At 37.3% G+C, this 14,220-nt stretch overlaps 1 protein-coding gene and 1 pseudogene across 1 annotated transcript; one reads left to right on the top strand and one right to left on the bottom strand.

Annotated features, from left to right (window-relative positions):
- The first annotated feature begins 296 nt into the window (after positions 1–296).
- On the top strand, positions 297–1,278 carry LOC144704336 (splicing factor U2af small subunit B-like; annotated as a pseudogene).
- A 2,637-nt stretch (positions 1,279–3,915) lies between these two features.
- Positions 3,916–4,960, bottom strand: PNSL2 (PsbQ-like 2). Its single transcript, XM_078576741.1, has 2 exons — positions 4,319–4,960; positions 3,916–4,233 (listed from the first exon to the last, which is right to left on the bottom strand). Exons 1-2 carry the CDS (start codon positions 4,784–4,786, stop codon positions 4,135–4,137), a joined length of 567 nt encoding a protein of 188 aa, XP_078432867.1. The 5' UTR covers positions 4,787–4,960; the 3' UTR covers positions 3,916–4,134.
- Between the last annotated feature and the right edge of the window lie 9,260 nt (positions 4,961–14,220).

Here is a 14,220-nt window from a genome sequence, read left to right as displayed (position 1 = left end):
ATTTTATGAATAGAGAAAGGGAGTGAAAGTATAGGGATTATTTAATTAGTAAGAGAACTAATAAGAAAGGTCAGAAGAGTATCTAAAGGTAGTATAGCTAAATAGATAGATAGAGGAATTATTATTTTTTAGTTTAGAACCGCACATTGGACAACATTATATTAAATCACATTGCACATTGACAAAGGCCTTGTGCGGTGCGATTGTGCGATTTTGGTCTGGTTTTTTGTTAGGTTATGTCTTTCCGTAACCCACTTTGAACTCACTCGTAGACGTGTTGAAACCCATTCTGAACCCTGAAGCAGATTTCTGGCGAGAAGTCGGCAGGTCCCACGTAGGTTCAGAGTGAGGAACTCTTCAGTTCCGGAGGTCGTCTCCAATGACGGAGCACTTGGCATCAATATTTGGCACCAAGAAGGATAGGGTGAACTGCCCATTCTACTTCAAGATCGGGGCTTGCCGCCACGGAGATCGCTGCTCAAGACTCCACGACTGGCCTACCATCTCTCTCACTCTTTTGCTCTCCAACTTGTACCAGAGGCTGGACATAATCACTCCTGGAGTGGACAGCCAAGGCCAGCCCATCGATCCCCGCAAGATCCAAAAACACTTTGAGGATTTCTACGAGGATATATACAAAGAGCTGCGCAAATTCAGAGAGATTGAGAGCCTCAATGTCTGTGACAACCCCGCCGATCACATGGTGGGAAATATGTATGTCCAGTTCAAATAAGAAGATCAGGCCGATGCGGCGCTGCGCGCGCTTCAGTGCATGTTCTACTCCGGCCACCCGATCATCGCCGATTTCTCCCCAGTCACGGATTTCCGCGAGGCTGCATGCCGCCAATTTGAGGAGAACAATAGCAACCGTGGGGGGTACTGCAACTTCATGCATGTGAAGCAGATTGGAAGGGAATTGAGGAGGAAGCTCTATGGCCGGAGCCGGAGGTCGAAGGGCAGCAGGAGTCAAAGCCGGATCCCGAGCCCCCTCCACTGCCGAGAGCCATCTCGTGACCATGGAGACTACAGAGATGGACATCGGTCAGCGCTTTTGTGCGATCAAAAAAATCGCACACTGGCCGAAAAAATCAGACAGGACCGCACGACTTCCGTACACTGGATTGATCCGCGGTCCCCTCATCGGTGGCCCCTGCCGGCCAGCCAATGAGGACACCGGCCGGGGGTGAAGGACAGGATTTCCCCCCACCGTCCAACCCTTATTAGAATGGGTTCAACAGCTGCAATTAAATGGCAGCCGTGGACCCATTCTCAACGGTGTACCCCCTTAGCCATGTCACTCGCTATTTGTAACCTCAAAAATAACATAAAAAATACATATTATATAGTTTTAAAGTAATAGCTATCACGCACAAATAACTTACCATGCAAATGAAAATATTATAGAATATTTTTTAAATCAATACTTTGGCTTTATAATTTTAAATTATATAATATTTGAATCCAACAATATTTCATATGCCACAATTTACATTTCAAATAGGCTTACATTTAACAATTTATATACAAGTCAGATGCATCACTGAATCCATTAAAATTTTATCTTTTAAATAGGCTTAACTTGAATGCAACAAGTCCATGAAGATTATTGAGTGCTTTATATGGCATCGTGCACCTTCATTATATGTGGAGACGTCATAATGAAGATAATGCAATGAAATATTTAGCTACAGCAATGAAAATGTCAGAGAAAGAGTTCTCCCATGACTTCCAAAAGTATAACTCCCAAGTAAGCTGACTGATTAGGGTTTGACCCTTGACCATACCCTGTCATTCTACGTGTGTCACATGGATGAGGAATTATACTTATATGATAGTCAATAATAGAAAGCTTCCATGTAAGGGTAGATGAGGATGTGATGCAGCTTGACACTTCATGTGGTGGTGATTCATCCCAGACAGAAGGTGACACTTATTTAGTAGATGATTAGGAGATTGAATGTTTTGCGGTTTGGAGTGTGCATCTAGATGCTTGACATTTACTAGGGTCATGATGACTAATTCAAGAAACGAAAAGAAAGCATATTTGATTCCATAAAAGGTGATTTCATCATCCTATTTTTTTTAAAGATCTGTGACAATTTTTTAACTTTTTATGTGCGAATATTTTTTGGATTTTCAATCACCACCCACATCAACAAGAGCTCCTTGGTGTCTCAGATCTTAGGACCACTTTAACTTCTGTGACACAAGAGTATTATTTATGAGTGGGTTGCCTTAACTAGAAAGATAATAATTGCACGTAAAATTTATCTGACAGGGGACTGGCATTAGGAATGAAATTATATGGAGGGAATTATTGTGAGGATTCAGATTTATTTGATACACTTAAAATTAAATCTTAATGGAAGTTAATTGTGAACATTAGACTAATAAATTGTGAATTAATTGAAGCTCATTTGTATTTAACTGAGTCGTCCAATAACAATAAAGGTAGAATTTGAACAGAGAATCTGGCATTGATGAATACAATTGAGTTTAAAGAATCCGAAGCGTGAATTAAATGGCACGACTTGCGGAGAGTTTGATTGGAATGAGGATACTATTTCGATTCAAACATTGGTTTTTGACTTCCATCCCTGAGAAAATCTCAGCGGAGGGTGAATTATTGGTAAAATTTGAATGGAGCATATCTAAGAAGTCCATATTGTCTAAACGAGGAGTTGTCAACCTGATTCATGGAAGTTCTAGTAAACGATGTAAGGAAAGGGTCTCTCCTAGGATAACCATTTGGGTTTTGTTTGTTTGGTTGTGAATCCTCATTATTCAAAAGGCCGGGGCTTTTGGGGCCCAATCAGTTGACACAGGTAGCAAGTGAGACTAAGGTTATGGAGAAAAGGATGTCACAAGACAAGATTTGGGAGTTACACAGACCTGAACGGAAATATACTGGAAGTTTTTTATCTTACATCCGCATTCCTTCGGGAGGATTTTAAGTAGTTGATAGGTATCTACTTTGTAATTAAGATGAATTTTAATCAATTCACCATCCTCTTGTGTGTTTTTCTAGAGACTAAAAACCAAATCATCCTTCACTGTACGTAGCCATCATGAATGACTCGGTTTTCACACCCGGAAATGTTGATCCAATGATAAATCATTCATTATGAAACATTAAATTTTTTCAACAAAATATATCAATTACAATGATGAAAATTAAATTCGATAACAAATTGTCATATATTTAATCATGATGAGACAAAATTGATTTTTTTACTTTCCCAAGTCTTTAACCCAAACAGTTTTCTCTATGAAGTGAAGATATCTCGGAAAATCATGTTGAATCAGTTTGTCCACCCGAGATTATACGTTGTATTAAACATGACTAAAAATAGTATTGACTTAATACGAAATGTTTGCATGATTTTAAAACATAAATCACCGGTTAAACTAGTGGTGCTACAATAGTCTTAAACTACAATAGTCTGTCATGGTGATGGTTGTCTGCAAGATTTATTGACTCAAATGATTCTGAGAGGATATGGTTTAATTCAGGGATCTCTGTGCAGTATCAGATCAAAACATTTTGACTGGAGGGGAAACGACAGAAGTTATTTGACGTGAATAAAAAGACCCTTTAATCTTCAAACTAAAAATAATACTTCCGCAAGTAGATATGCGGCTCACCTCCCTAGAGAAGATTAAAGAGAAAAATCATTTCCAAACCCAAATCTGTATGAATAGATTTGTTTTGCATAATTTTCATCTCAAACCTACAAATGGACGAGCAAAATACTTGAGAGCATCTTGAACACTCAAATTGGATAGTTGACTGCACAATGTTTCAGACATGCTCACAAAAATCCAACGGGTGACTTCTCTTTTTATCATCCGGGGAAGCAGTATGGTTCAAATTCAAAGTATCCACTTACGTCGCCTATTTGAGAGACTGGTAACTTCAAAAACGAAAACCTCTGAGAGAATCAAATTAATAAATGAATGCACAGATAATACCTCGGAAGGATTGAAGCGCTTTCAAAGAACTTTACACACGCCTCCAACTCAGAATCTCCCCACCCTTGCACAATATAGTAGAGTAACAAATATTTTCTCTCACCATGTGATTTCGGCCGAGATAAATAACACCAAGACCCACAGAACAGTGGATAAACACGCCTAGGCGAGCTGCGCCACTATATCGTCCAGAGATTTGAGCGTTTTCTCATAATAGACGTACGACTCGTACACCTTCGGCGTTCTGACGAATCTATCGAGCTGCCCACAATAACGTAGTCGATAATTTAGAGCTAAATATAGTAAATTTTTACAAATCCGGACGTCGAGTAACACGGGTCCGTACCTCGGTCATGTTATCGACCAGCTCGTTAGCGGTGGCGACGAAGGGCTGACGGCGGCTCTCGGGGAGGCCTTCCATGGCGTTCTTGAGGTCGGCGGAGAGGTAGGCCATCTTCGAGCGGACGTAGAAGAGGACGTATCGCCATGACATGGTCTCGAGCATTGGCCTCATCTCTCTCAAACCTTGCGCAGTTTGCCTGATGCGCGCGGCCGACTCTTCAGGCGATAACGCGGGCTGGAAGTACTTCTCTCTCACGTAGGATCTCGCCCCCCACGTCTCTGCATTTGCCAAGGGCGGCAGAGCAACGGTAGCAAGGAACGAAGCGGCGAGTGCCCATCGGCGAGAAGTTCTTGTGGGGACTTCGCAGGAGGGTGGGCAAGTAGAGCTGCCGCCCGGAGACTGTAGCCGGTGGTCGGAGGGCTGGCCGGAGCAGGCTTGGCATAAGAGTAGCTGCATGGCGAAGCCGCCCATGATAGTGAACTGGACTTAGTTTTTTGATGCGATGGTGGCGGTGGCGACTTCGGCTACGGCAGATTCAGAGATGGGTTGTTCTTGGGTTGCCGATCTGAGGAGGGACTTCCTTGGTGCTGCTGTGAGGATGGGTTTGCGCCACGTGTTCGTCTTGTTATCCTCTTCGAGTAGACGAATTTCGAGGGATACCCCCGGGAGGATTTTGTATGGAAGTTTATTAGCTCGAGGGCTGATTGGGAACGGATGGCATTGGTCTGACGCTTTTAATTTCTATCCTGTTTTCTTTCTTTTTTGCTTTCCCTTTGTTTTTGAATTTCTTTTTCAAGGAGGGAATGGCAGACATGAGACAACAGTGCCAACATTTTTTTATATGAAAAGTGAAGTCATTCTTAGGTTGTCTCCATGTTGGGACTAAATACTTGCGGAAGCATATTTGAAAGTAAACAAATGCAGAAGATAGAGAGGATGATCACTGATCCGATACAAGGAAAACACTTGAGACATTATCGTCGGCCTCGTCATGCCCTCACGTCGTCCCTGAACATATGCATTGGTCTGGCGCTTTTAATTTCTCTCTTTCCTTTTTTTTTACATTGCCTTTTGTTTTTTAATTACCCTTCTGTAAGGCAGTCAGGGAAGGGCAGACAACTGTGGTAACATTTTTTTTCTGAAAAGTGAAGTACTCAACAAGTCCTTTGTGCCAAATCCTTCTTCTAGGATCATGAAAAGTACTCAACAACTCTAGAGATCTCATTGTGTTTAGTATGATAATTACAGCTAATTTTTATACAACATCCCTTTGAAGTCTGAAAGCACATCTTTAGGTTAGTGTTTGATTATTTTAAAAATTGAACTTATTAGATATCTGGAAGTTTTCATAAATAATAGCTTCTCTTGGTATAAAAATCATCCATAGACAGAAATATTCTCCATGAAAATTTGTATGCACTCAACTTATACCAAAACATATATGCAATGCCTCTTCGGAAGTGATATTGCCATTACATGGCTCAAATAGCATCCCACTCAGAGCTCTCTAAAACCACAAATAAGTGCAACCACATGAAACATGCACACAGTCATGCTTGTGTGATGCGGATAAAACAGCACATGTTAGGGTTTCAAAGCTAATTAAAAATCAGACATAAAACTCACACGTACCTTCAAATTCAGGCCAAACTTGTGAAAGACCTATAAGATGGTTTCATTTACATTCTCTCCACTTTTGAGCCCTTCATTTTCCAAATGGCAATAGCCCACCCCCACAATGCCCACAATTTATCCACCTAATATACCTTAACATTCAAGAGTGTAATTTTCTTCTCCAAAATCCATCCATCATGGTAGATCACATCATCTATTTTTTATAAGATCATCTCTATATATATATGTAAATCTTCTCATATTTGGCTTTCATGACCCCAATGATGGAGATATCATAGTATTATTGAGATATATATATCATCAGGAATATTAAGTAATTCTATATATCGATGTTCCATGGAGAGTCTTTTAGACATGAACCATGCAACTTTCTTTTTTCTTTTTGCCAAGATGTAGGTTAGTGAAATAATCCTTTCAGGATGACATCTTATCAACAATGTCACTCACTTGGCCCATTGATGGACCCAAAATTAGGGATAAATATGCCATTTAAGGTTTCTGGTTTATACAACAATATTTATCATTTCCATACGAGCATAGAGCGAGTAAGGGTCGCATCGACATAGAGAAAGTATTAAATAAGGGAATTGTATATTTTATTTCTATTTTTATGATTTTATATTTATTTTTTAAAAACTAATTAAATAGAAGAAAACTAGGGAAAAGAAATTTAAAATAATTATAAGAATGTCAGAAAATATTATTCCACATTAACCCAATTTATTAAGATTTTATAGAATAATTTTGAGAATTTTACACTTTATAGTAGAAGAATACTAGTTAATGCTAACCTTGGTCAACACTTTGGGAGCACTGGATGACGGTAGACAGAGATGGATGTGAGTGGGGTGGAGTGGACGAAAGGGATATTGTGCTGATTGCAATAGAGATGATAGCATATATGTGCCGACGAGCGATAGAGTGTGGGCGAGTGACGACAATAGTTTTACTGTCACTGGGGTGAAGGATATGGACCCGGATATGTACCAACAAGCAGCAGAGTTGAAGGTGGTGTGCTTAAGAGTAGAAACCTAGCCTACCGGTAATGATAACCTAGGAAAAAGGACAAAGATGTGACTTAGAAAAAGACGAAGATCAAACTAACCTTCTCGCCCTGTGCCCAACCGGCCGAGTGGTGTTTTTTCTTCACGTGTCTTGATCTGAACATCATTCCTTCAATCCTTCACTCTTTGCAAGAACAGACCAAAACTGGATTTTGAATCAGCTAAACACTCCGCTAATCTTAATTATGAACAAAATCCAAGGGTGTTTTTTTACAATGATGGAGGGTTCTATTTTTAGATCCAAGATCGTGGATGGATAAGAGAAGGTAAATGTGTAATTACCTTCCAAATTTCTGCCCAAAACTCCTTCTAGATTATTAGATATCATTGTTTCAATTTGGAGAGATCTAAGCCATCCGATTTTCTCTCTCCTCTGATTTTCTTTCTCCTCTCATTTTATTTCTCCTCTTAATTGTATCATAGATTGTCAGCTGGGCATGAACTTCTGGGAGCCAAAAAAGTTAATTAATTCATTGAAAAATATTAAAATAAATTCTATTTTATATTTTCTGAATTATAAAATTATTTTCTTTATAAATTTAACTTCAGAAAATTCCATAAAGATATTAGAAAACTCAGAAACATCAGAATATCATACAAAATAATAAACCCTTTAAAATATTTAAATATATCTAAATATATATTTTCTCACTTGTGAAATTATTTTATTCATGAAATTGATGTCATAAAACTATGTTGAAATACCACAAAATAAATAAAAATTAGAAATTCATTATTAAATTTAAATAGGTCACTTTAAACTTAATGACATGGATTTATGATAATTTCAAGGAGAATAAACACATAACGTGCATGAAATTACTACGAAAGTTAGTATGTTATTTGTTATTATCACCTATCAACCCTGTTTTGGGGTCACCTTTAGAAAATATCATAGAGCTTGAGGCGAATAGAATATAACGTATTTATTCCAAGCTTTGTATCAAGGCTTTGGCAGATAATACATGTGTAAGGTTTTCACCCAATTAAGTTGAAGGGCTTTAGTAGCTTCAACATTTTTTTCATCATGATCCTACATTGCCTTTATTATTACTAAAAAATATCTCAAGATTCCTAGATGATTGTTCTAAATTTGGAGCAGTAAGTTGTTGCTACAATGACTACAGAACATGGGTTTTGAAAAAATCAAGTATAGATACATAATTAAAGAGAAAATAAGTTCATGCAATGGACACAAGAAAAATCAGATATAGAATCAGAATTAGTAAAATAATTAAGCATCAATGTACAATTTTAAACTCCCAAAACCCACCGCACCTCACTCCCCCACCACCCTCACTTTTGAGCACCCGTACCATTTCCCCTCTCACCATCTCACCAATCATCCCCCTTCACAAGTTTAATTTAAGGGTTAGCTAATAATATTTAGTTAAATGTGAAAATTAATTACTCAAAAATAAGATGCAAGTTAAGGACTCAATTGGATTAGGTTTTATCGAAGTGATTAACAATAAACTTTAATGATTCACTCAATGAAAGACAAAAAAGAATCATACTGAACTTTTAAACCAAATGAATAAATCACCTCGGCTTAGATTGAGTTCATGATTTCTAAGTCCCTCAATCGAGATATATTGAGATGTTAACGTGTGCAGCCTCTAAATATATCTATACAATTATGGACACATCTGATCTCCTCCATTTCATTGACCCACTATACCAATCTAACATCATAATTTTGTCATTCAGATCACATCGAGTGGGGAGGGTGCCGAAGGAGACAAAGGAAGAAGGATAGCCACTTGAAGAAATATTATTTAAAAGACTTTATTAAGGACTTCCTTCTATTTCTACTAAATGAGAACTTTGATGAAAACCCTAACTTTGAGTATATCATCCAACATCTAGAAGACCATTTGTATGTGACCCTCTAGTCCAATGTATCATGCAACCTAATATCAGAAATTTCCACAAAACCTCTATTAGTCAACCTAATTAATTAAATATCTAAACATATAGGTTAATTATTCAAATACATATTTAACCTACTCGATTGGCTAAGCTTCAAGGCCGTGAGGTGCCAGGCTACACCTTATCCTTAGAATATGCAAAGGAGTATGTTAACTCTCTCATGGAACCTTACTACCATCAGTTATTGTGTATGTTTAGTTCTTTGTTCACTCGATGATCCTTGGATGACTTAGGGTATGGTAAATCCTCAAACCCTAACTGGTCATACTGATTAGTACTTATCTGCTTGAAATTATTTAGATAACTATTCAATGATACTCCATTGCATTGACCAAAAAATTCAACACATTATTGATAACATGCATTTTTAGTACTTTAATCTGATCATATTTACATGTTTATTTGCATTAAATCACTTATATTTGCATGTTATCAAGCTTAAAATGATTAAATCTATTTTAGAATGATTTTTTGATTTTTCTGAATTTTTATGCATTTTTGGAGATTTTGCTAAGAATAGATTCTAAAAGAATATAACTTTTGAGATAGAATATGATTCGTCTGGATTTTTTAGACATTAAATTTGGAGAGGTATGATTTTTATATGTCAAAAGATATATTTATTTGTATTTTTTTTTGGAAATTATTTTATTTAATATGAATTTTAGAGATTTTCCAGCCTTTATTTTATCTCACGCCGCCACGTATCGCCGTATGATTCGTCAAACGTCAACGAGTCACAGCTACCACTGATGATTGGCGACAGCCAATCATTGCTTCACAATTTGTGAAGCGATGATTGCAATTAAGACTTACACGTCGAAGTTTGAATTTTCTGACGCAAGGATGACGTGAACCAATCAAAAAAGGAGGCCTTCTTGCAATAAATGCGTGCGTGGGTCAAGGCACAAAATGACAAAACTTTACTTTTTCTTTGTTTTTTTCCTTCTTTTTCTTTGGTACTACGGCGGGCGACGTGGCTGCACCACACAAAGCCACGTGTACACGTGGCCCGCACCGCACAGCTACCGCTGATGATTGACATGGCGCATGCATGGCAGCCGCTAAATGGATTAAAAACAAAAAAAACTGATGTGGCTCACACTGACACGCCGCTACGTCAACCGCAGAAGGAATAAGGAAAAATAATTAAATTATAGAAGTATTCTAAGATTCTCTTTTATCTTTTTTCCAAATGCTGGTACATGTGGCGTGGAAGACAAGAAGTTTGTGCGAAAGATGAGAAATCTGAGCGCAGAAGACGAGGAGATGCAGAAATTTAGAATGACGTGAATGTTTAATCAAAAATGAAAAACGAGGAAGCGGAAGAGGAAGAGAGAGAAAAAATCAAGGGCTAGGATTGCTCTAACTTTAACTGGCCATATCTTTTGATCTACAACTCCGATTGAGTTGAAATTTTCAGCACTGCTTTGTCTTCCCCTCCTCTTTCCATCTATTCCCATACGATCTATAAATAGAGGCCTGGATCACTATGAAATTCATCCTCAACTTCCTTCCAACTTGTGTGGGCTGATTGAAAGATAGTGAGTTTTGATATCCATCAAGTGTGTTCTTGGTGTCTTGCGTGTGTGGGAGAAGCATTAGAGAAGAGGGGGAGCTTACCGGCACTCACAAATCACCCTGATCTTGGTGAAAGATAAGGATCTAAGGTAAGCATCTTCACCTTAAGTTGCTTTCTCTCGACATTAGTGTTTGGTTCATTAGGGATTACTATCCACTTTTTACTATCATAACACCTTCTTACGTTCCTCTTATCTCGTCTCTATCCTTTCCATCACAACATTATACATTCAACCACTACCATATTGTTCACATTCTCTATCTCATCGGCATATCGTTACGCAAAATTCTATGTTCACTTACTCTTTTCTCTACTAAGTTAAATTAAAATATAACTGTTACGTCATTTTACTCGATAGTTCACACATTCTACTCTCGTCGTCATCTCTTCTTGAGTTGATCATCACTATAATATGAAATTAATTCCTTAATCATCATTCCCTATGGAGACGATCCATACTCATCTCTAGCTAAATATTTTGAAGTAAGGTTACATATATTTTTATTGAATATTACCAACAACGAATTAAAACCCCTAAAATTGCGACTATCAATTATCTTCCTTGAGATGAGTCCTCTTATGACGAGGGCAGAGAATCCCATGTTCACCACTCAACCATCTTTGGAAAAATTTTACCACATCTGAGATAAGATAGCTTGAAATTCCATTGATAGGAATTTGAAGGTCATAGTCAAAGCACAAATGTCCACTCACAAATCATGTTTAGTGTTTCAGATGTAATGACCACTTACACAACAATGATGTGAATCAAGTTGATTGATAGTTTGATATCATACCATTCATGGATTCATACGGATCAATTCAATAGAATCTTTCCCCAAGATTGCACTCACTATCTATTATTAGTGTCTCCACACTTATGGTTGTAAGATTCGCCATACTCAACATATTACTGTAACTAGATAATGATAGTATCTCCATATATTGTGATGTCCTTCGTAAGTATCATTTGAACATACATAGTCATATTTGATGGAAATAGATGTGGCCGGTAAGCCAATCACACATCCACATCTCATTCCGTGTTCATTAATAGAATATATTCATTATAGTGCATGTGTGATGCGTATAATGAAGTCCATGAATACATGATCAAACTTAGTGAATTATGATAAGATCGTAATACGGAGATCACTACTCTTTAAGCATGTGTTCTAAACATTCCTATTCGAAGGATACGCAAGAAGGACATCGAAGTATCCAGATAGAATAGCACTATCTAGCCTCACTCATCATGGACGTTCCCGTAGCCATTAATGTGGAGACACTAAGGATAGATAGTGGGTGCTCTTTAGTGGAAAGAGTTCACTGAATTGGTCCGTACGAATCCCTGAATGGTATTATACCTAACTGTCAATCAGGTTGATTCACGTCATGTTTGTGTAAGTGGTCCTTAGACCTGAGACACCAAAGACGTCTTGTGGACGGATAGTTGTACTTTCGCTATGGCCAACGAGTCTCTAATCATGGGAATCTAAACAGTCTTAGTTCGGGTACATCAAGAAGTTCACGAAAATGATTGAGTGGTCAAGATGGGATCATCCACCCTCGGTATAAGAGGTGACAGCTCAAGGAAGACGATGTGATGAAGTCCTTGGCCAAGGCAGTGAAATATTGGAGAAGAGTTCTCCGATGATTTCCGAATGCATCAGTACTAACTCGGATGATCGATTAGGGTTTGACAGTTGACCATACCCTAAGTCCTCCAAGGAGCGTCAAGTGGATGAGGGATAATACAGACAAAGTAACTGATGATGAACAGGTTCCAAGAGTGAGTCGATACACACTCCTTAGTATCTTCTAGAATACGAGATGTAGCTTGGCACCCCACGTGTTGGAGACTCGACCTATCGATTGGATTAAATGATCTGACGTTAATTAATCTATATGATGATATAGTTAATTAATTTGGAAGGCCGATAAAGGTTATTGGGCCGCTGGAGTCATTAACTAGACTGATACATGGGCCTAGAGGGTCACACGCAAATGGTATTTTGGACGTCTGAAGATTTACTTAAGTTTTGGGAGTTTTAATGAAAAATACCCACTTAGTATAAATAAGGGAAGGCCCTGAACAAAATTCACCCAAGCCAGAACTGTTCAAGGGCCTTTCCCCTTCTTCTCCCTTCTCCCCACGCCACCTCTCCAATCCCTATGCGATCAGGACGACGTAACGAAGACGACAGAGAAAGAACGGGGCTCGTCAACAAGAAGGAGGAGATCCGACGTGCCAAGGATCACGTGGATACATCTAGTGGCTGCAAATTTGAGTAGCTCGACTCAGCTCGCTCCAAGATTCAAGAAATCATAGATGCAATCTGTGTAAAGGTACATTGTTTCAATGGTTTTGTTGATGTCGTTCGATTCGTTCAAGTCTTCCGCTGCAAATCATTTCAATTTATTCATCCATATCTAGGCCTCTAGAACCCAAAAATATTACATGTCGTAACTATATTAAGATTTCATTATAATTAATTTTCTCATTGGATGTATTACTGGACTTCATTAATAACCATGCCATGTTCATTACAATCATATGCTTGCATACAACAGTGTCCAATATAAAGTAAAAAAATCTCAATACTAAATCATAGAAGTTAAATGTGCGGACATAGTTCTTTGTAATATTGATATTATCAAGGATCAAACACAAATTATAATATATTAATCATGTTAAATCTTACAAAAATTGCATGATATCCATTATATTGATATCAGATCATATTTTGGTGGTAAACATAATAAATATTTGAATGATATGGTAGGATATTTAGAAAAAATATGATCATAATTAAGGGTTTTAAGTTTTTGGAAATATAGGGCTTAATAACCTAACTTCTCATAATATATCAAATGATGAGCTCATTTCTAGGAACTATCATGTTCAGTGGGTTATTTGGATGTGAAGTAGTAGACCTTTTTAGAAATAAAATGAATATCCATTTTTATTTGTGTTACCTAGAAAATAAATAAATTATAAATATGGATCATATGTATTTTCTTTGGGATTTAACTAACTAGAAGCACAATTAAATGGATTAGTATTCTTTTCTCCTATTTTTAATCAAAATTTATAATATTATTTATATTTTATCCTGGGATTCTAGAAAGACATGTAATTGTGCTTATAGTTAGCTAAATCCCACTAAAAATACATATGATCCACATTTCTCCTCATGATAAATTATTCTTGAGTTTCCTTAAGTGAGTGGGTAATTAAGCTCAACATGAGCCAAGAAACATTAATAGAATAAGATTGTACAGTAGAAATGAAACATCTATCATATTCTTGTATTTTAATTTCTTGTTAATTTTATTTTATGCATTAGGGATCATGATTATTTTGGGTGTACCAATACATTACAAGCATAAGGTTTTATATATACATGGTCACTATTAATATTAATCATCTATGCATCAACCCTTACACACTCTACTTCGCACCCGCCGTCCTAAACTATTGTACTTGAGGACACTTTCCAGTTTAAGTTTTCAAATTAAAACCTCTAGTGTTAAGTGAAACTCCCAAATTTTTAATGATTCGAAAGACATATTTAAAAGGACTATGGGGTAAAGAGTCCATAATTTATAAACAATAAGAAAAGGCAGATAGAAAATCATGAAATCGGCAGAATGTGTATACAATATTAAGATATATATATATATATATA

Source organism: Wolffia australiana, chromosome 6 (assembly GCF_029677425.1).
Source record: "Wolffia australiana isolate 7733 chromosome 6, ASM2967742v1".
Classification (NCBI taxonomy): domain Eukaryota; kingdom Viridiplantae; phylum Streptophyta; class Magnoliopsida; order Alismatales; family Araceae; genus Wolffia; species Wolffia australiana.
The sequence above is the reverse complement of the archived record's forward strand: the minus strand, read 5'-3'. Positions and strand labels throughout refer to the sequence as shown.